At 30.1% G+C, this 24,672-nt stretch overlaps 1 protein-coding gene and 1 long non-coding RNA gene across 7 annotated transcripts; both read left to right on the top strand.

The window, feature by feature from the left end:
• Window positions 1-326: 326 nt before the first annotated feature.
• LOC122516199 (CYFIP-related Rac1 interactor B) lies at window positions 327-22,357 on the top strand. Of its 6 annotated transcripts, none has more exons than XM_043633818.1 (8): window positions 327-617; window positions 12,373-12,532; window positions 17,884-18,020; window positions 18,270-18,494; window positions 19,009-19,343; window positions 21,344-21,423; window positions 21,549-21,675; window positions 22,021-22,357. In XM_043633818.1, exons 3-8 carry the CDS (start codon window positions 17,936-17,938, stop codon window positions 22,156-22,158), a joined length of 990 nt encoding a protein of 329 aa, XP_043489753.1. In that variant the 5' UTR covers window positions 327-617; window positions 12,373-12,532; window positions 17,884-17,935; the 3' UTR covers window positions 22,159-22,357. The 6 variants fall into 6 exon arrangements, with proteins under 6 accessions (XP_043489753.1, XP_043489752.1, XP_043489749.1 ...); XM_043633817.1 differs by having other exon boundaries at window positions 12,373-12,536; XM_043633814.1 differs by lacking the exon at window positions 12,373-12,532 and having other exon boundaries at window positions 17,903-18,020.
• On the top strand, window positions 7,638-9,298 carry LOC122516200. Its single transcript, XR_006303507.1, has 2 exons — window positions 7,638-8,547; window positions 9,237-9,298. It is a non-coding gene; the product is annotated as an uncharacterized LOC122516200 (long non-coding RNA).
• Window positions 22,358-24,672: the final 2,315 nt, after the last annotated feature.

Below are 24,672 nucleotides of genomic sequence, written 5' to 3'. Positions count from 1 at the left end.
TTTGACGGTGGAAGAACGTTGAGCTTTCGTGGATTACACGTACTATCGGTTCGATTCGATTCGAAAATTTTGTTTGACAAAGCCCGCCAAAATTTGTCACTTTTTTTCCTTTTTTTCTTACATTCAAAAAGGGGTTCGCGTTTTTATTCAACTTATGCAAAGTGTAAAGTGTGTAAAAAGATTTGATGGAATTTTGATAAACAACCGACAGAACTTTATTAATTTTTTTTCTATATTTATTTATTAATATTATTTAATAATATATTTAACAGAGATTATTTATTGAAATTCTATTATAAATTGTTAATTTGTTATTGTTCGAGAGAGAAAAGTTTATATTTAGTATTGTGTATAATATATTTAAAAGATTAGATTTAGAGGTGTTTTTTGGTTTTTTGGTTTTTGAGATATATTGATTTGAATTGTTACGGGATATCGATTTTTGTTCTGGTTTAAAGAGTTATTGTAGTTTCGTATTTCTTTCAAAAGTGTTTTCAAACGATTTATCTTGAAACGATTTGTCGAAGGAGTTTCTTTGAAAGTTACGCTTCCAAGTCGACATTTCATCTTCCGAACCGTTGTGAATCATGCCGAGAGACTTCTTGATTCGATACAAGGTAAATAAACATGTTATACTGTAAACACGTATACAGGATTGGAATCCTATCTTTTCTATTGTTTTTATTTTAAAATAATACTATTACTTAGTTCGATAATAATTGATGTTCTGTAATTACTCGGCGAACGATTAAGATTTTTATTCCGAGATTTTTAATTACGGTAATTTATTTTATTTTTTTTTTCTTCAATGATATCGACGATTCATCTTAACAGAGTGTCGCAAAAAAATGTTATAACACTTTGAAAATTTAAAATCCTTGCAACACTTTGAAACATTGAAAAAACACTAATAATCGCTTAAAACATTGTGTGATAATATTTTTTTGCGACACCGTGTATTTCTGATGTTTAATAAAAAAAGAAAATGTAAAAACTAGACAACAAATATCGTAGATAATATTTGATCTATTTCTAAATGATTTCTTTCATCGATGCCTACGTCATTGCATATATCCGCTATTTTACGATGGTCAAGACTTCGTTTCGTAAATATTTGTCACACGATTATCGTCGTGATAGTTATAATACCGAGAACATTATCGTTATTATACAATGAACTATTATGAGAGGTAACATGCAATCGTTATGAAGGAAAAGAATAAGAAGAAAAAGAAATGAATACAAACAGGTATTATATTGCAATTGTATTTACTTTTTTCTTCAAATGAAAGAACAAATTGATATTCCTTACAATTAGTATTCTTCTTACAGTAATCCAATAGTCCTGATAAATAATACGTCATATGATTATTCGAAAATATAAGCAAAATTACAACAACAAAAATTGTCTACAAAATATTCTTATTTCTATCTTATTATAATTATTTCCTTTATATTATTCGTGTAAAAAAAAAAACAAGACTTGGGGGATCGTTTTAACGATGTAAAATATTGAAAGAAAGTACCTTTTTTTTTATCTTTTGTTTTTCAAAGACATAAAAAAAAGATCGAGAAAATGATTTTTAAGAGATCTCGCGGAAAAAAAATCCTCGTGGAAATTGTTCAGATTAATAGATATTCGTATATATATATATAGGGTAAAAACAAAGCCGAGTGCAACGACACGAATCGATTAGAACGAAAAGTCTTTTCTATACGGAACGAAAGACTCCTCCTCGTTGGTTGTTTCCGCAGGGACGCTCACCTTGCGGAACTTGCACGTTAATGCGATCCCGTGCCATGTTATCTCACGATCTCTCACGTTTTTCAATGTTTTTCTACAGAACGCCCGATTACTTTACTCGGAGATCGAGATAACGTTCTCATTTTCATTCCCCTCTCTTTTTCTTTCTTTCACTGTCAGTTAAAATACGTTAAAAGTTTTTTAAACGAACGATTTTTATCATCGAGGAAGTCATTCTTTTTATAATCTTTTCTTTTTATTTTAACGGAAAATAATTTATTATATTAATTAATCAGAAGGCATTGATAAATTAATTTGTTTTTTTTTGTTTTGTTAAGAAAAAATTTATATAAATAAGAAAATATTTGTTTCTTAATTTTATTTTTATACAAATTTTTGTATTAATAATTCATAGTAAATCATTCTCACAATCTACGCGAAAGATACTTAAATTGTAAGAAATGAAGATAGAAACGAGGAAATTATTTGACGCGGAAAACGTGATTTATCATTTAAATTATTTTATCTCTACGCTTCAATTTTATTCAAACATTTTTTTACTAATAATTTCAATGCGAATCACGAATAAAATAAAGCAAGGAGAAACTTTTTATTATAATAATTTTCTTTCCTTCATTGAATTATTTTCTTTCATTAAAAGCATCGAATTATTATAAGACATTTCAATTAGTATATTTGAACACTTTCTGACAACATTTCTATCGGATATTTCAAATTACTCTTTCTAACATTTCATTGGTACTCGATCTTATTTTATCGAACGAATCCAATTATAAAAATAGAAAGAAAAAAAAGGAATCTATAAAATGAAATGGGTTTTCTCATCACTCGTCTATTTTTCTCTCTCTTCCACCTGTCATGACAATTTAAAACGAACGTTTTATTATTTGACGGGAGTAAGTACCGTTCGAGATCAACTTTCAAAACGTTCTCACTTATTGTACTCATAGTACTTAAGTATACTTAACCGAATAATCGACTCGTTGAAGACGAGAGAAGAGAAGATTGCACGGTAAATGCTGATATCACTTTCACATTGGTAAACTTTTTCTTTATCTTTTCCTATAATTTCTTTCCTTTTTTTTTTTTTATATTTTTCGTTGATTATTATTATTATTGGTCAACAAAGGAAACCGCGAAACTCGAGGCAACGCAAAAATTCTTCCATTGCTGCGGCTCGATTTCATCCGCGTTGGATTTTATGTGTCGGTACGTTACCCCATGGTTTTAAATCTAGTGTCAATTTTCCTTTTATTGTTAAACGATTAATTTGCGTCCTGGAAGCGAAAGTAACCGCGGCGAATATGACTACCGTGATAAACTATTGTCTATCTTTTTTTTGGTATCTATTTTAGGTGTCTCATATCTCGTGGAATCATAATCGCAATATTTTTTTGTTTTAATTAGAATTGTAAGTATTTATATATTTTTTATTTTTTACTTGAATTTGAATTAATTTGATTAGCAAAAACAATTCAATATATTTGAAGATTTTTATCATCAATTATATCTTATTATTATTATTTTATTTCTTGATATTACTGAACAAAAAAATATGTCTTATCGTGTTTTAATTATTGAATTATCTATTTTCTATTTAACTTTGATTTCAGATACTTTGATTCACCTATATCATTAATAATAATGATTAATCATAACGATAAAACTGATAAAAATAAATGCAGAAATACTTCAAGATCTGTTTTTAAATTATTACTAATGAAAGGAAAACTATACTTCAAGAATTAGACAAGTACGAATTACTTTTTGAAAGTAGTTTCCTAAGGTATTAAATGTATTCTTAAGAAACTGAAATCCTTTTATTAAAAGTTTGACAGTTTCTCGAATCGAAATAGCTCAGAGGCTTAGTAGATAGTTCGATAGTCCTTCTAACGAGGACAAGACCTTACCAAGGACGTTCCTTGAAAAGAACAAATTGTATTAATTTAATAGGCAATTAAATTATTAAATAATAAAATAACAAAGTTGTTTTCGAAGTTCCTGTTTCGATATAAAAGATAATAATTAATTTGTTTCTTTTTTTTTTTTTAATACAAGTATAATTTTTCTGATTGTTGTTTAATGATTTAATTATTAGAGCATAATATTCTGCAATCAGAGCACACTGGATTCTACATATTCGTGGCTTTATGATTAACAAGTAGGTCATCCATTCGAGCCGTCCCAATCGAATTCCATCGAATTCCGAATCCGATTGCGTGAGTTTCATGCGAGAGTAACGATATATGTATTCTATACAAGAGGAAGAAGTTTCTATAGAGTCACGCAATGTATATGTTTTGCCCTTTTCTATAAAATTCTATAGAGGAGTGATTTTCTTTCACCGTTACATAAAATATATGTATATATTTATTTATCTTTTCTAATTATAAATTAATGACCTTATCTTTATCTGGATTTCTAACACGAACTAAGATGGATTTGATTAATAAATAATTTTTGTATTTTTTTTTTTTTACACTTTCATATTACACTTACTTTTATTTATTGAGATAAAAAATATGAATTAAAATTTTGAATAACAAATATATTAAATTGTAAACCTATTAAAAATTGTTTAAATTATTGATCGGTAAACAAAATTATATTTTGTTTATAATCATACGATAAACAAAAGGATGCACATTATTGCAAACAAACAAAGATTATTCTTATAACTTTATCTTATATTTTACCTTTCTCACTTTCAAAGTTTACCAAGTAAAGTATACAAATAATTGACTTCAGGGAATTCTCTCACGATAATGTTTCCACGAAAGTTTTCTCTTTGCGAAGTGAACCACAAGAGACACACTACGTACGAGTATTACGTGTAATATGTGGATACTTTGAAAAGGTTTTAGAAAAAGGGGTCCGAAACTCTTTCCAGCCCTCTCTTAACCCAATCCAAAAATATTTACGTGTATGTAGTTTAATACGCGAGATAAAAAAAATGTCAACTCGTATGTTTTATTACGTGAAGATAGAAAGCAAAAATAAATTAAAAATAATGTTCTTTGTATTTGAATGTGTTTTTCAAGATTTTAAACTTATTATTTTAATCTCACTTATGTCAAATTAAAAGGGGACACGTTATCTCCTTTATTTCATGCGGTTGACAAATATGTAAGCGTAGAAGAAGAAGAAGAAGAGGAAAGTAACTATGCATAGTAGTAGTGCCTTGTTGCGGGTTTGGCCTAATTTAAGTGACGACTTACGGTACGGTGGTTCAAGGTCAACCGGAACTTATATCTCATAAAATGGCTGGATGTAACTAACGAGTCAACCGAGTACTTCACCAATATTACGTTAAGAAATATTTTTGTCATATTTAGGTGGTAATCGTTCATATCCAATTTTGCTCGAACAAACCATTGACGTATATCTCAAATTACTACCTGTTTCTTTTTCTTTTCTTTTTTTTTCCTATAACGTATTTACGTCACGGAATCTCGACTTTAAAGAGCTCTATGAGACCGGGAAATTAAGTTGCAAGGACTTTGTGTATGTGTGTATGTATGTTGTGGTCGAGAGTGCGTGCATTTGTAGCTCTATTTTGCAGACTAACGACGATTTAACCTAATCGAGATGTAGGTATATACGTTAGATGTAATCGGTATGTAAGAGCATGATTTTCAAGTATTTGTATATAACGATAAATGAAAGAATATTCTATAAAATTGATTTCCTCGTTAAAGATTTGTTTTACATTCCTATTTAAGTAAGTCAATGAATGAGCAAAAATTGTAATAATTTAAATAATTAATTAATCGAAATTCTTTCTTATTACTACCATCAATAAAAATAGCCAACAACAAATTATTAAAAAATATTCTTCCTAATTAATACATAATTGTAATACTTTTTCATTAGTAATATTATTACATTTTTACAACAAATTTATTTTAAATATTTAAATAATTTTTTGGTATACCATATCGAAACGTATAAATTCTATTACCACGATTAGTTAAATTAGTGAAAAATGTTTCCCAAGATATTTATCATATTGAATAATTATTTTCTTACATACTTATTATTTTATAATTTGTTATCGAATATACACACATCGTATACAAATACTTATACACACACACACACACACCACACACACACACACACACACACACCCACACACACACACCACACACACACACACACACACACAGATTCATATAAATACACGTATAATCTAGAAGAAGGTTCGACAAAGCGCGTATATACGTGCGTATGAAGCAGAGGGGGCTTCTGCTCGGAGGTTTCCTGTCTTCGTCCGGGATATGACGATATCCCCCCTGCTTGGGTCAGTGGCGTAGGCAATGAGGAAAAAAAAGTCAACTTTCTCTTACGATGTCTTATCGATCATTCGAATCCGTGTACCTACCATTTTCTTTTCATTTTTATTTTTATCCTTTCGAATTTATACACCGACATTTAAAACGAACAAAAACAAGAAAAATCAACGACAGCAATAAAAGAAAAAAAAACATAACAGCTATTTTAAATAAAGTGACGACAATTTTAATTAATTGAAAACGACCATAAAACGATCGGAAGTAAGATTGCAATATCGTATTCCATGCAATTAAATGCAATTAAAAAAAGAAAAAGAAAGAAAAAAAGAAATGAACGAGCCCGAGATATAATCGTGTAAGATTTTATTCTTCACGAGGAAGTTGCACAATAGCGTGTGTTACCTTGCGATTATCCGTCCAACGTAACTGTGCAACTGTGTGCTGTGTAAAAAAAAGGAAAAAAGAAAGAAGAAAAGATAGAAAAAAAGAAAGTAAGAAAGAAAGAGACTTTTCTTGTCTAGAGTAGAAGAACTCGGGGGGTCCCCTTGGAGTGTAACTCGAGAGTTTAATGTGTCTAGGAGAGTTTTATGTTGAAAAGAGGGAGGAAGGCTCGTTAAATTGATCGCTTGAGAAATGTCGGGTAAAAAAGCAACCAACCATCACCAAATCTTCTCTGGAAAGGTCTTCTTATATTCTACGTATTATAAATGTGTGTGTATGTGTGTGTTTATTTCTATGTTTTCATAGAAAGCTCGAAGTATGGGTATTGGCGAATGAGATTCGTCCGATGAGAAAATGGGAGCAACCTTTTTCTACCCTTTTTTTTTTACGTCGAATTCACCTCTTCATCCCTTATCCCCCACATCCCTTATAACCACCGAACTAAGCGTATTTTCGTTTTCTTTATCGTCAAGAAACTTATCAAGAAAATCGAAGGAGTAACGAGTAGTTCTTATCTCGAAAAGAATGTTTTTCTCCTTTTCGTGATTTTCTATTTTTCTCTCTCTCTCTCTCTCTCTCTCTCTCTTTTATTATCTCTATTTCTTTTTTACAACAAAGCAACTAAAGAACGGCACTCTCTTCGAGGTTCTTTTCGGTGAAAAGTAGAATACAGTACGTATGTAGCTTCTGGTATTCCAATAGTCATTTTCCAAACGTTTGATCGGAGGATAAAGAAACTGTTTTGTTGCTGAAATAGTTTAGAAAGAGAAAAAGAGAGAGTTATGGAATGAATCTTTTGGGTATTCTCAAAAATTGGATATCGATGAACTTGACTTCTGTTATGCTACTGCATACTATTTCCCTTTTTATATTTCATTGTTTATTTTTATTTAAACGTGGGCAATTTCGAGTTGCAATATTTCAACGATTTGCAAAGCAATGATTATATTGTTGAAATTTTAAAACGATTTCTGATATTAAGAAATTATTTATTTATTTTTACGAGAGAATAATAACACAATTTAAATGATTCTTAGAATCTATTGATAATTAATCAAACCTTTGAACAATTTTTATAATACAAGTTTTCGTATTTTTGTAAAATCCATTTCTTATGCATTAATGGTAATATTTTTTCGGCTAACGAAAAATATATTTATTAAAACAAATGACTAAGATATGATTTAAATATCACTACTACATGCAAGTAATTACTGAGACGTTTCAAAAATATGGTCTTAATGAATAAACGTGGGAAATTTTGAACATAACATTATTCCATACATATTACAATGAACCTACTAAAATGCGACATGAATTTGACTACTCAAAACATCACTATAACGTACGCATAAAATGTTTCAAAAATATTTTCCACATGAATGAACGTGCGAAATATTAAGCATAACAGCACCATTTCACATATATTACAATAAACCAACTTACAATAAGATGTGACGTAAATTTATATTATGTAAAATATCATTATTACGTACACGTAAATATCTACACGTTTAAAAAAATACGCTCCAAATAAATGAATGTGTGAAATTTTGAACATATCATCATTCCAAGTAAATTAAAACAAAACTTATTAAAATACTACATAAAGTCGTATAACTCGAAACATTCCCACTAACATACATACTACTATAAATTATACAAAGTCTGATCGAAATGAATGCTATGTTAAAAATTTGGAAGATAGACAGGAATAAACGAGTTTGTTCGTTTTCAACGACCGTAAACGTGACTTTGACGATTTCCTTTTTCTCTCTCTCTCTTTCTCTTTCTACGTATCCGTGTTAATTAATTTGCCCGGTTGTTAAAGAGGACAGGGCCATAGGAGGAAAAGAATTGACACGTTTAAATCGTCCAACAAAGGAGCGAGTTAGCGTATCGCGCGTGCTGGAGCGAACGAACGAGCTCGCAGAAGAGAGTATGAGCGGGTTACGTGCTTCGGTGACATTTAAGTCGCATATATGCTCGCCTTATTAAGCACGCACGTTGCCTGCCCGTGTAAGACTCGCGAGGCGTTGACGAGAGGTGCTCGTATTTTTTAAAGTGACACTGCCAGACGTTTTACATATACTATATTCCTACTACATATTATAATATACACAGCTCTTTCAATTTATTTGATTATATAAGTTCCATATTTGTATGTATGTGTAATGTGTGTGTGTGTGTGTGTGTGTGTGTGTGTGTGTGTGTGTATGGATATGTATAGTTATTTGCTTATCATATCGATGGATGTATGTATTAATGTATGAATGTATGTATGTGTATGTGTGTGTATGGATATGTATAGTTATTTGCTTAACATATCTATGAATGTATGTATCTATGTATGTATGAATATATTTATGGGTTTAGTTATTTGTCTGTCATAATATATATATGTATGAATGTATTTTGTATGAATTTATTTATGTACTTTATTATTTGCTTGTCATATATGTATGGACATGTGTATGAATGTATGTATAAGTGTATAAATGTATTTATTTCTATAATTATTTGTTTGTTATACGAATGAATGTATGGATGTATGTGTAAATGTATTTATATGTAGGGGTATATATAATTATTTGCTTATCATATGTGAGCATAGTTATTTATGTATATGGATGATGAATGATTTTTGGATGAATGCACTTATATGTATGTGTGGGTATGTGTAGTTATATTATAGCTCATGACGTGTGTATTTTGTTATGTTTTGTGGATAACAGCAAGCGTAGGGTTGTTAACGACGTGTCTCGTCCAAAAAGGAAAAGGAAAAGGAAAAGGAAAAGAAGAAGAAGTAAAAAGGAGGAAGAAAACAAGGCAGGTGTGTTGCACACGAAAAACTTATGCTGCTTCTTCGTTGCTTTTCTTTCTTTCGACGTTTCTATCGCGGAACACGTTGATGAGAAAAGTCAATGGGACGAGTTCGGGTTCGCTTCTCTGGAAATAGAGAGATGAGCAAAAAGTATAGACATATTCTCTCTTTTTCTCTTTTTCTTTTTTCTTTTTTTGAAACAGAGTAAAGTTGAAAAATGTGTGAGCGTATATTTTTTGTTTCTTGTACTCTGACACGAATTTTTATCGCCTGTTTGTTAAATGAAATTTTTCTTTCGCTCATTTTATATTTTTACAATATTTTCGTGTCCTTGTTAATTATATATTTTCTATTATTATAGTTGAAAAATAAGGTAATAGAAAATAGGAGAATATTGATAGTATGTGTGAATTTTGATTTTTCTAATTCGATAAATCAAATTCCTTTTTCTTTTTTATTTATTTTTCTTTATAAGTTTTGTTATTTAATCATTTTTAATAATGTACTTTATATGATATTACAGTTGAAAGATAAAATAATTAAATTAAAAAATAAGAGAATATTGTGTGTGATATTTAATGTGCGTGTATTATGTTTTTATTCCAATTTAAACTTTTTCTAATTAGCTAATGTAAGCCAAATTTTTTTTCTATGTTATTTAATCTAAAAACAATTTTTTTTTGTTTATTAATCATTGTTAATTATGTACTTTATTTGATATTTTAATTGGGAAATAAGAGAATATTGATAGAGTACTACAAGAGAAGAGAATTGAATTGGATCGATCCCACTTAGTATCTGCGTTGTAACGCTTTGAAGAGGGTAATAAAGAGATAGATAAAAAGTATGAGAGAGAGAGAAAGAGAGAGTGAGAGAGTGAGAGTGAGAGAGAAGGATTCAATTGATTTGCTGGAATTGATGCACAAAAAGGCCTTTAATAGGTGTCAATTATCCTCGCCCACGGTTTCCGACCATTATCCAATCCTAAACGTTCAAAGAGAGGTGCAAAAATTTGTTCATCACAATATCGTTGATATTTAAAAAGATTTTGTTCGTTCCTCTAGTTGATTTCACAAAGCCGAACTACATTTGATTTGATTTGAACTAATTCTACATAATATTTTTTTTATTCAACCGATCGGAATCAATTAATTGTTCCTCTATTTCTTTTTGTTTTCTTTTTTCTAGTTTGTTTTCTTTTTTTTTTTTACGAACGTTCAAAGAACGTTGCAAAAATCTTTTCGATTTGATATTGAAAATGATTTTACGCACGGACAAATTTCACGAATTTTCATTTGATTTGATCTGATCTGATTTGATTTGATTTGATTTGATTTAATTTGATTCGATTTGATTTGATTCGATTTGATTTGACTGGAACAAATTTTTCCTTCTTCGATCCACCAATTGGCAAAAAAATAAAATTCAATATTTTCGTTTCTATTTTCTCTTTGTTCTTATTCTTTTTATGATTTCATTCATTGGTTCTTTCGTTGAATTTTTTTCACAGCATATAAATCTGACGAATCATAAACAATGAATATCGTGATATTCGAAAATGATAATGGAATAAAGTCATAATATTTTATATGTTTGTTAGTATCATGATGAAAAGTCAGTAGTGTTAATGGTGAAAGGAAATTTTATTAATCTGACGAACGTTAATGGAACTTGGATCGTTCTAAAAAATAGAATTTTTAAATAATTATTATTATTATAGCATATGATAAAAATATGTAATAATAATAATTATTATCATCATCATTATTATTATTATTATTATTATTATTATTATGAATATATAATAATACATATATTTCTGTAATTATTATTAATTATTCTTACTATTATATATATTAACTTTTTTCTAATAAAAGTAGACATATGCGACATAATAATGTAATAAAGTAATAATGTTGATGACACGATGAAAAGTCGGTCATGTTAATGGCAAAAGGAAATTTCTGTAAGTAACGAGTGCTAATGGAACGTGGATCGTTCAAAACGCGATTTTGCGAGATCGATAAAAAGGGTTTCGGTCAGGGAGTGGTTGGTACCTAATGAAGGATTAATTAGGGCATCGCTTTTGTATATGGATCGCGTATATGCGCGATGCACCTCGACACATTTCTTTCTCTTTCTCATTGGTCGATTCTCTGCGGTCCGTTTCGACGATAAAATGGAACGCAAGAGATATCCATCGGCTTTTTATCCGAAAATCGATAGGAAAAGAACAAAACGAAAATACAAATAGTCCGATAAAAGTGTTCTTAAGTTTCACGATGAACTAAAAAAAAGTAAGAAGAAAGAAGGAAAAAAAAAGTCGATGATAATTATATACTCAAAATAGAAACCCAGAAAAAAAATTACGTTTAATCTATTATCGTTCTACGATCCTTAAAATATGTTTCAGAAGGTCTATAAATAAAATAATAAACATACACGTAAACGAGACACCATCGATATTCCTTCAAGTAGGACGAGAACTTGTATTGTACGCTCGATTGCGTAATCCTAGTAGTCAAAGGGTCTGCTCCTTCGGATTAGTTAGTAAAAATATCTATCTTTGTGTTATGGGGCAACGTGTGTGATTGACGTCAAAAATAAAAAAAGAAAATAAAAAACTCGTGCAGGAATAGGGATAGAAAGAGATGGAAGAAGAATGACGTCAGTACGGATAGATCTTTAATAAATTTCACGGTGCCTGAACACTGTTTTATATCAAAACCAACAAGGATAAGATAATCGGGATCTAACGGTTTTCAGAGATAATTTGGATAGTTAGGCGATAAATCGTATGTTCGTATATTAACTGGTTTCGAGAATGTAGCATGAATTACTTAAGTAAAAAAAAAGGGGCGTGGGGTGAGATAGCAAAGGCGGATAGAAGATAAATAAATTTGTCGTATAACCGATACGTTTTGAATATTTATTTCTATCTACGAGATAATTTACTTCATCTTATATTAGACTTACTTACGAGAGATAAACGTATCGAGTGAATTTATCTATTTATTTATTTATTTATTTATTTATTTATAAAATAGGACGACGGAGAAAAAGACAGTGGGAAGAAGAGGTTTGGAATAAAAAGTATGGATTAACAGTATGGAAAAGACATTCCGCAGTGACATAGAACTTCAACGAAGCATGACTCAATCTACGTCACTTCACATCGACATGCTCTTTTGTGGTTGTGTAGACCTCGTAAGTAAGTAAGGTCACCTCGATCCACCTGTCGTGAAAGTGAATCCGTTGCGTCGTCTTCTCTTTCCCTTTCTTTTCTTATTTTCTGTACCACCTTTTGTTTCTATCTTTTCTATATATCGAACAAATACTTTTCTAGAACTAGTTAGCACAGAAATTAATGCAAAAATTCGATATTTTACATTTGAATGATTATTATTTAATTTTGTTTAGTAATTTCAATGCTTTATTATAATTTAATATTTGCAATGAATATTTTTTTTTCAATATAAATTTTCTGTTCGCGATTTTCAGTATTTTGAAAAATCATTTACATATTTTAATGGTAACATTGTTTGTTGGGTGTATGCAAAAATCTGACGTGTGACGTTTCAACGATCCTTTTTTAATTCCTTTTTTCTTTTACATTAAAGGAAATAAAAAAAATGTGAGCACCTTTCATTTGCAGGATTGTTATCAGGCAAATTTTTACGAGTGTTTATATTATCATCGAATATATGAATAATGTTTGGGTATTATCTATCTCTTATCAAAACTGAATTTTGCATTTCAATAGCGCATAATCGTTGACGTGGAAAGCGAACGATAAGTGCAATGTTTTTGATGGAACTAATCGATTATCTCGATTTTTTTTTCTTTCGGCACGACGATTCGGTCAACAGGAATGTTTGTTCGTATGTAATAATAGTCATGGAAATTTATCCATCATTGTTCAACATTTTGTCGTAACTTTGAAAAATATTTTCTGACAGAAATGCAATAATTGCATACGAATTTCTCATTATTATGTTAAAACGAATAACAATCGGTTCGGAACTAGTTGGATGCCGCAAGAATTTGTCGATGATCAGACATCTATTTCGAAAACTTTCTTTTTATATTTTTATTTAAATAAAAGAAAAAAAAAATACAGAATACAAGATTTATATAAAATTACTAGGACATTTTAAAAGCCAATAAATTGATTTTACCTAAACTAATTAAAACATAAAGTAAAATCAAACTAATTCGCATAGTTTCCTAAAATTATCTTAAACTATATAAATTAGCCGAAAACTCTCCGAACAGTTAAAGCGTTAAAAGCAACCACATTTAATTTCAAAACTATTTAACAATAAAAACAAACATTAGGCCTAAAAATATTAACTCCCTAAAACCATCTACAAAAATATCTTCAATAAATCTGAAAAATTCTTTTACACCAGACCGAAATTGATTTAAAAACTATTCAACAAAAAAAAGAAAAGGAAATAAACATCTCGAGACTAAAAATATATCACCAATCAATCCGAAAAACTCTCTTTTACACCGGTTAAAGTCTTAAAAGTAAGCAACACCGAATTAACTTCGAAACCGTTTAACGAAAAAAAAGAAAAAAGAAAAAAGAAAAAAAAAACAAAAAAACATACTAACACGAGAAGGAAAAAGAAAAAAGAAAATTGAAGACCAAAGAGGGGTAGACAAATAGTTTTCCCTAAAAAATATCTAAAATACTTTGTTAAATCTAGAAGAGAGAGGTAGCAGGCCTGTTTGAGATCACTCGAGGTCACATAGAAAGAGAGAAAGAGAAAGAGAGAGAGTTAGAGAGGACCTGGATAGCAAGAAACTAAATTTAAACATTGAGTTGGTAAGAACACTGATCCACCACCGGGAATGGAATGGAATGGAATTCGAAATTCGGGCGCGTTCATATAGTTGGATATGTAGACAGAGAGAGAGAGAAAGAGAGAGAGAGAGAGAAAGGGCTAAGGGAAATGGTACGCCATCTTCTCGTTGAATAAGGGAAACAACCCCCCGCGATTGATTTTTCGCGCGAACGTACCGCCACCGGCGCCGTTTACCAAATAAGGAAGAGGACTCGAACCCCGCGCCACTACAAAGGCCCCGGCGTCGCGACGCTGTGTTCTGCAACATGGCCGCTTGCATCGACTGACAGTTGTTGCTCTTACTTCTAACGACGCGTACCACCTTCCCTTATTTTTTCTTCCTTAGTGATATTTATTCTATTTATTTTCTCGACCGGTGAAACAACATTTTTATCTACGAAATATTTCTTTTTTTTTTTTAAATTATTTTTCATTCAATAAATATCATGCGTCGTCGTTACAAATTACGACGCGATTCCGCAACGGTGAGTCTCGTTAGTTCGTTAAACAAACGTCGTTTCTGTTTCATTTATTTTTATTTTTATCTAATTTATTGTTCGAGGATTGTCGTTATATTTTTTTTTACTACTACTACGATTGGATAGTAGAGTTTGTTTTTATATTTGTAAATATATTTAGGACGATTAAACGGTGGGTACATAATCGTCGTATACTTTTTTGTTGGTTTTATTTATTGTTACTATCAAAGTTATATTCTATGTTGATATGTTATTTGCCAAAAGCATTTCTTTTTTTTTCATCATTCTTGTTGTTTTTTTTCGGTGCTGCTAAATTTGAATATATCATTTTTATTTGAATTTAATTCAATTTCGGATGACACAGATAGTGACATATGTGATCGGAAAATAACCGCTAAAGTTCATTGTTCCTGGAAGACCAGTTCGTAAAGAGCAACGTACTAGTTCCATCGATTTATCCTATTTTAATTCCATTGATAGTCTCACTTTGTGTAAATTGATTAGAAGTATTCGATAATGGGTTGCTTATTTCAAAGAGATCAATTTTTAACTTCGGTTGTGTTTAACTATACATTTATGTAAAAAATAATTTTGAAAGTTTATTCTTAAACGTACAAATAATTGTTAAAAAAGTTACTATTAGTTGACTTCTGATACTTTTCTAATATATTTTTTTTTATCGGATTGGTTGTTATTATCGATAATAAGACAGATCGAAAATCCTACGTATCGGTCCATTAATCTTAATCTCGATAACGAATTGAAGTTGCTATTCACAACACACACACACGTACACGTACATAGAAATAGAAAGAGAGTTCGTATAAATCGTGGAAGATCGATAACCGATCGTCGATAGAATTTCAAACACGATTCCTTCGAGTAGTAGACTTGCATCGAGCATCTCGAGTACGATAAACGTGCGATTAATCAAGAAAACGTTGATGGAGTTTAGTTCGTTCTAACGTAACTACAACACGATAGAAATCTAATTACCAATAATCCATACATATACCCTTCCAATATTTTCTTGAATACTGTTAATTAATTTATTTACTTATTAAATTATTTAAGATATTATTTTAAATTTGTATTATTATATTAATTAATTAATTAAATAAATTTATAGAGACATTTATGAATGAAAGGTCTAGTAAACAAACGTTGTTTACGTGCTTACGTTTCTCGTAGTAAGCATAATTCAATACACTTGTGAAATCACTCGCGGTGTATGCATAAATGCATGCATATGTGTATAGAGGTATGTACGTGTACGTGTTTGTGTACGTGTAAATAAGTATTGAGAGGAGGACGAAATTTCTCTCGGCGAGATTTTCACTGAGTATAATTTTAGATCTCCTGCGAGCTACGAACTTATTTCTTTCCTTTTTTCTTTCTTTCTCTCTTTCTATCTTATGAGAGCAAAATTCTTCGTTGTAATAGATATTAGGAGAGATTCTTGTTGGAATAGCATAATATAAAAAATATGAAATATTTTGTTACTGCGTAGTGTGTTCTAAAATTTATTTTACCGAACCTAAAAACTTAGACGTTTTTTATTAAGCAAATATTTGTAGTATTGCCATACTTTTTTTTTTAGAAAGATTGTAACTAAAAGATTCATATTTTGGAGATGAACTATAATTATTTATAATTATTTAATAAAAATAATCTATTCTTACACACACCGCGTATCTCGAAACGAGTACGCTAAATATCTTATAATGAAATGAATAAAAACTAAAGCAATTAATTATTTACCCTTTTGTTAAGTCTTATTTGGGTAAAGCGACTTTTGGGACATCCTGTATTTAAATCATTCACCGTTAGAACTACCGTAATTCGTTCCCTTTTATGTTGTGTCATATGTAATTATTTTCACCATGCGTATGAAAGAAAGAAAGAAAGAAAGAAAAAGAAAAAGAGAGAGAGAGAAAGAGAGAAGATTTAACCGTGACTGGGAACTTTCAGATAAGAAAGTCACGTAAAGTATTATCGATCGAGTATTTTATAAAAGCAAAATGCTGTACAGCAGCAGCACGTAAATACAATTTTCTTTAGAGTGGATATTAACGTATGGTAATAATAACACCTGCGAGACTACGCAAATGGTTACAGAAGACAGATGGTTGCATCAATTTCTCCAGTAATAATAATAACAACACTAATAAAACTGGAAAAACGTGGCTTAGCATTTATCCAATCGATTAAAATAAAACTTTCAAATTTACTAGAGATTATAATTATTATCTAATTATTCTCCACACGTTAAATCGTGTCGTGTCAATCGTTGAACAAATTTTAACACGAATATATTAAGTCCATGTACGCGTTCAAGTGTGTGTATGTGTGTATGTCAATGCGCGTGTATACCAATTTCAACTATAAGTACTTAGATGGAAATGATACGTGTCGGCAATTCATAGGCTGTGTGGTAGACCAGGATTGATTGTAATTTTAATCGATTCACGTGCCACCATAAATTTAGCAATTATCTTTGGGGATCGGTTCTTCTCCCCTTTTGTCGATTATTTCGTAGCTAATAGGTTCGTGAAAGATCGTTTGAAGGTACCATCACCACCCCCTCCTTTTCCCTCCTCCTCATTCTCCTTTACCTCCTTCTCCGACTACACTTAATCCTCTTCCTCTTCCTTCCATTATCAGACTACATTCAGGTGAGGTCAGCAACGAGTTTCATTTGTCGGAATTACCGGAAGGTTCATCCCTCATCGACGAGTTCGCAGAATCCATTTATTCAGCCGTTTCGATACAGATAACTAGAACCTCTCCTTCTTTTTCCTTTTTTCTTTTCTTTTTTTATACATTGTCCTCCTCCTCCTCCCCCTCCTACTTCTATTCCTCTTCCTCCTCTTCTTTTTTCTCCTCCTTCCCTCCCACCCCTTTCGAAGGTAACGCGCCAGTTCGTATCGCCTCTATGCAAGATTAACGTTTCATAACTGCCAAGCTGTCTATCGAGAAAAGAGCTTTTTATACTTTCTTTCCTGTCTGGTATAAGTTCTTGAATCTTTAATAATTCTTTGGATTTATTGTGTATTTTAAAGTATACTTATTGCTATTTTTAACTTATATCGCGAGTACTCGTTTAGGTCGTTGAAATTTATTTTGTAGGATTTTTGTAATTTTTCTCTTGTTTATTTTTTTTTCTTTTTTTTTTTTTCTAATACAGATTATTGGATAAACTAGTTGTTAATTTGTATCATTTTAGATGCCCTTTCTGTTGTAAGTCGATCCTGACCAAAAAGTACTGGGGATTCAGGATGGGAAAGCTTTTGAGTCTTCTGGCTCGGGACGAGTCTACCTGTTGCACACCTCAAAAGTACGACGTCTTTTTGGATTTCGAGAGTAAGTTGGAATTTCTTTTTTTTGTGCTTTTATTTGTTTGTTTATTTTGCTGTTTGATATCAAAAAAATGTATTTCTTCTTTCATACTTCTTATCTTTTCTTTTTTCTTGAACTTGTAACGTTTTACAAGACAATTTTAACAAGATTTTAAAAAATAATTGGCTACGTTTTAAATATAAATAATTAAAAATTGATTTTATATGTATATATAAATAATATGTAAAATTTATTTGTTAATTTATGGTTTAGACGCACAACCATCGGTTATCGAGCGCAAGACATTCGATGCCGTTCAAAGGGTCCTGAAAAATTCCGAATCTATTTTAGAAGAGATTCAATGTTACAAAGGAGCCGGAAAAGAAATAAGAGAAGCAATATCGGCCCCTACGGAAGAGTGCCAACGAAAAGCTTATTTGACCGTAGCACCCCTCGTTGCAAAGCTCAAGAGATTCTACGAATTTTCTTTGGAATTAGGTACGTACGTTTTTTACTTAAATTCTTTTTTCTTTTTTCTTTTTTATTTTTTTTTTATTTTTTATTTCCTTCCACGTTGCGACAAAGTAAAATACCCTTAATGTCGTTGGAAAAAAATATCCTGACGTCAGGTATTTTCTTTTTTTTTATTTTTTATTTTAAAAAAGGTAGAAATATTTTTTTTCCTCGTCAATTACCATATTTTTTTTCAAATGAAATAAATTTGACACTATAATTAGATCTAAAAGAAATGTTTTTATTCCATCAAAGTTGCTTTTAAAAAGTGTGTCTATAGAATATATTTTAATATAAAAAAATGTATTTTGCATTGGTTTTGTTTTGAAAGCGTGATATCAAAAGTAGTTTCTCTATTCCTCTTTTCATTTTTTTCCATGTTACAATACAAGATATACACCAAATGGTATTCGAAAAAAATATTACGATTAAATGTATTTTTAATATAAATAGTTAAAAATATTTTCACAAATTTATTTTTGACTTAATTTTTTTTTAGAAAGCGTGGTACCAAAAATATTGGGACAATTATGTTCCGGTAACTTAACACCAACGCAACACTTGGAAACCCAACAAGCATTGGTCAAACAACTCGCCGAGATCCTCGAATTTGTATTGAAGTTTGACGAGCACAAAATGAAAACTCCAGCAATCCAAAATGACTTTAGTTATTACCGTAGAACGTTAACGAGGGCATCGTTGACACGACAAGACAATGCGGAGAAGGACCTCATTGTTGGGAATGAGTTGGCTAACCGAATGTCCTTGTTTTACGCCCACGCAACCCCTATGCTACGTGTTCTTAGTAACGCGACCATTACCTTCTTGATGGACGTAAGTGCTTTCTTCAACTCTCCCCTTTACTTTTTTTTTCTCTTTGATTTTATCGATATCTAGGACATTCCTACATATAACTATAGACCTAAATACATAGATTATTATAGTTATTATAGTACAGTAGTAGGTTATTCTTATGCAAATGTTCTAACACGCGATTGAAATTATTTTAAATTATTCTTGGAATACGTTGGAAACCCTTTTTTTTAAATTAGTATAAATTAAGTAAGCGAGTAGAAGTAGTGTAGATCTAAAAAAAAATAATATTTGAAAATCCCAATTAAGAATTAAAGTTATTACGAAAATATTTCTCTTGGAATATGTTGTAAAATAGTAAACGTTAAAATATCATATAAATCTAAATAAATTATATACTTTTTTTTTAATTAGTATAAATTTAATAGGTATACTTGAGTAGTAGTGTAGATCTTGAAAAAAATAATATTTGATAATCCCAATTAAGAATTAAAGCTCTTATGAAAATATTTCTCTTTGAATATGACGTAAAATATTAATATAAAATCATCGTATAAATTTACATAAATTATTCTCTCTATATATTACTCTCTTCTATTTCTAAGTGCAAACCATAAAATAAAATAAAATCGAAAGTTGAGAAATAAAGTTAGCGAGAAAGTAATGATGCGAGGCACTAATTCTTTCTACTTACGCAAGATAATCCTGTTGGTAATGAATTTTCGTTAGTAATGCCTATCACAGAGACATAATTAACAAAGTAATGCAAGACCAAGAACAATTTTCTCTTTATTAAAGACGAACGAATAATGATCTGCACGATACATGTACATAAATATGGGTCCCTATGTTGTACATAAATTTATCCTATATATATCATGTGTACACACACATACAAATTCGTATATATACCAATTTATATACTAAAAATTTGTGTGTGTGTGTATGTATCTATGTGTGTTGGGTATATAATAGCTGAGTCACGCGAGTATTACTTTCTTGATGAATCTAAGTGGTCTAACTTATTTACTTTGTTCCATTTTACCAAATCGAAGATACTTTCTTTTCGTTTTTATCTTTTTTTATTGACGTTATTTCCGGCCATTAGTCTTTCCATTCAAACATCAACGATCAAGGAACAACGGGCTTCTTTATATTTGCAACAAATTAAATGACATTTCGATTTTTTCAAAATTACTATTAAACTACAGTTTGTTGTACGACCATATTTGTGAATTTATATTCGATTCTTTATAAATCTTATATCTTTTTTCTCATTTTTATAGACGTTAATTCCAGCTATTAGATATTCCATTAAAACATTATCAATCGGGGAAACAATGAACTTCTTTTTCTTCTTACTCGCAACTCGTTAATTGACATTTTGATTTTTTTCAAATTATTACGAACATAATTTTTAATATCGATGTATTTGTGTATTTTTACACGATACTATGCTTGAGTTTAATAAAAGGAATTGTAGGAGGATTATTGTAATATAAAAGGATAAAGAGAAAACTAGAATTAAAAGTGGTCGATCCTACTGTTTGCTCTGGTGGAGCAGAAAATTGACAGGCATCGGACGTTGGAATTCAGATTACACGAACTCACTTTGAACCATTATACGGAATAATGGAAGGTAGCGACAGTTAGGTAAACGTTAGGTATATAGTTTCAGGCAAAAATCGATACACTGTCTACCAAGAACGATATTCCTGCTAAACATTCAATTTCATCTAAACTCAGGACCGTACTTATCATTTTAAAATACTCCAAAATCCTCAACAATTATTACATTCTGAATAAAAAAACAAATTTACGTTAGTTAATCAAATTCATAAGATCTTTTTCTTTCTGTTTTAGTTTTTTTTTTTATTGTTGATATGTTAAGAATACGATTTTTTAATTTAGCTATACAATTAACTGATTTATGCGATCCTGTTGTAAGATTGTTAAGAAAATTTGTTTAATTTTGTATGAATCGTTTAAAATGATAGAAATTTGTTTGTTTGTAATTTTAGAACCAAGATATACCGAGGGAAAATATAACTGAAACTCTTGGGACGATGGCTAAAGTCTGTTTGAGAATGTTGGAAAATCCGTAAGTGAAATAACTTTGTAAAACATTTTTAAACTTTTATCATATACATATTATATAATACTCTTTCTCTTTCTCTTATTTTCTTTTTCTGCCGAACATGTATATAACATTAATTTATTTCTTAGCAATCTGTTGGCCCAGTTTCAACGAGAAGAGACTCAACTATTCGTATTAAGAGTTATGGTAGGATTGGTTATACTTTACGATCATGTTCATCCACAGGGTGCTTTCGTCAAAGGTTCGAACGTTGACGTGAGTACTATATTTCAATATAATTATATATTTACTAAAATAAATTTTATAATTTTATGATTGATTAATTTTTCTATTTAATACAATTCTTTACACAAAATTACGTAGACGTATGTTTTTGAAAAATGATTGATAATTAGTTTATAAAAAATTGTTTAAATGAAATTACACATATGGATGGATATCGATGACGATTGACAATTATTCTATTGATAAGAATATTGAAATAAAATAACGTAAAACAAATGAATTTTTATAATTGATCGATAATTATTCAATAAATTCATTGATACATTTGACGGTGAACGATAATCGTGTTAACAAACGTTTTGTTTAAAATTACAGGTAAAGGGTTGTGTAAAATTATTGAAGGATCAACCGCCATACAAAAGTGAGGGTCTTTTGAATGCGTTGCGTTACACGACGAAACATTTGAACGAGGAGAACACACCGAAAAATATAAAAAATCTTTTAGCAGCATGATTACCGAAACAACGCGGCTGCTGCATCAGAAGTTGAATGTGTTCGATGGCCGCGAATAAATCCGGTTTACGAATTAATCATCTCAAATGCGAGGTCACTATCGTTTTTTATCAGCGTATTTTATATATGACGGACATTACGAGCAAGAGTTATGCGAATGAATTGAAACGAACGAAAGAAAGTGAGCAAGCAAAACAAAGAAAAGCAAAGAAGAAAGGATTGAGGAAGGAAAGAAAGAAAAAAGAAGGAAAAAAAAAAGGAAAAAGATGTCCGTGTGTATGTACGCCATGATTATCCCTTGCGACCTCTGGATCCTAACAAATAAAACAAAAAATACCAAAAAACCACAACTACCACCACTACCAACACCACTACCACCACCCCGTTTATTGTGGATGCTGGGCTATGGCTACTGGACCACGAAGTCTTTCGAAAACGCTAAACATTTATACAAAAAAAAAAACAAAAAAATATAAAATAAAAAGCTGCCTCTCTGAGCCAACTGCCAGAGTCTGTAACAGCGATGGCATGTTGTAAGAAAAGAACAAAAAAAAATTACCACAAAAGAAAGAAGTACTGTATATTGTACTGTATATTGTAGACGAATGGAAATTCGACATTTTTTTCATGATAACGTATCCATATGATCCGTTAGAAAGAAAAAAATCGTCAGTTTCTTTATTTTCACACGTATATTCGAATGTTATTTCCCCTTTAAAAGCGTTCTCATTTTCATGGAAAATTTATTTCTTTTTCAGTGGGTAGAAATTTTAGATAAACGCGAATCGTTGCTATTTTTTTTTCTCATCAGAAAGTTTCGATGAAATGTAGAAAAAAGAAAAACTTAGAAGGGGAAAAAAGTGAAATCAGATTTCACGATTCGAATGTACGATAGATGAATTCGAATTGTTGATCGTGTGTATTCGTTTAACGACGATTACCGATCGTTAATTTAAAATAAATACGCCTTAGGCGTTCTCTTCTTCCTCTTATTATTATAATGATGATGATGATGATGATGATGATGATGATGATGTTGATGATGATGATAATTACTATTATTATTATAATAATTAATATATTAATATTACGATTACATGATTGCTATTATTATATAATTAAGATTATTATTATTATTATAATATTATTATTATTATATTTAATTTTTATTATTACGTCGATCATAAAGGACACTATTTGTCGCGAGGAAAGTTTTAGATAAAAAAAAAGAAAAAAAAAAAAGAAATAAGAAAAATAATTTGATTAAAATCGCTCATTGACGATATTATTGCGCCTTTAAAAGAAAAAAGAAAAGAAAAACAAGAAAAAAAAATAGGCGTCCCGTTAATTAGACCATATCATAGTGTATTTTAGGAGTAATTCCAATTACGAAACTTTTGCGAGATTTATGAAAAGAGAAAAATGTTTAAATCACGTTGTGGATATTGTGCAGATTTTTAGCTCTTGTTTTACTTTGTTATTCGACGAATTAAAAGTTTGAAAGGTTAGATGAAAGAGCGAGAAAGAGAGAGAGAGAGAGAAAAAGTGATAGATAGAAAATAAAGAAATAGAAAGTAAAATAAAGAAACAGAATCTTGATAATTAAAGGGTTTAGTCTAACGAAATCGTTAAAGTCTTCGAAACGAATACTGTTAGCGAAAGTTACAAAGAAAATTAAAAAATTCACGTTGGAATTGATTCTTATAGTTTTTTTTATTTTTAATTAAAAAACAAATTTTGTTGACACGAAATTAAAACAAAGCATACAAAATACGACTCGAAAGATTGAAAAGAAAAAAAACCAAAAAGAGAAACAGATAAAATTTATTTAGCCAAATCCTATCTAACGAAACGTTTGTTAAACTGTAAAAGAGTAAGAATAATTAATTAATTGATAATTCTGCAAATAATATTTAAGGTAGGATTTTTTGTACGCGAATAGAGAATACGAGTACCAAAGAATAATAATTGTACCTACGGCGTGTAAAGAAGACAGTGCATGTCCCTTATATTTCATAATTGTTATATTATTTTTTATCATTATTGTTAAAGTAAATAGCTATGAGAAAGAAAGAAAGAATAAGAGAAGTGAGAAGAAAAATAAAAGCAAGTCATTAATACTTTATACTGCCGATCAATGAGACCGAGAGGTGTATGACCGTATGACACTTTAGCGGTACGATATCAATGTTTTCACGAATTTCTCAAAATTCACCAACCTACGAATAAAATAATTACGAACATTACAACATCAAATTAATTTATTTTTTAAATGTCCAGTGTGTTATATTCTTCTTCTCTTAAATTAAAAATGATGTCATTCCAGTGACTGGATGTAAACACAATTACATCGGTCGTTTGTTTATAACTTTGTTTGTTTACTTTCACTCTTTCGAACAAAATAATAATGCCTCTGATGATAAGCAACTATCTACAGTGTGTAACAAAAAATTTGTGATTGCATACATGCAGAGACTCGGTAAGTAAATAATTTTATAAAATATTTTCTCATAA

The sequence above is a fragment of the Polistes fuscatus genome, unplaced genomic scaffold, assembly GCF_010416935.1.
Source record: "Polistes fuscatus isolate 324 unplaced genomic scaffold, CU_Pfus_HIC Scaffold2, whole genome shotgun sequence".
NCBI classification, from domain to species: Eukaryota; Metazoa; Arthropoda; class Insecta; order Hymenoptera; family Vespidae; genus Polistes; species Polistes fuscatus.
The sequence above is the reverse complement of the archived record's forward strand: the minus strand, read 5'-3'. Positions and strand labels throughout refer to the sequence as shown.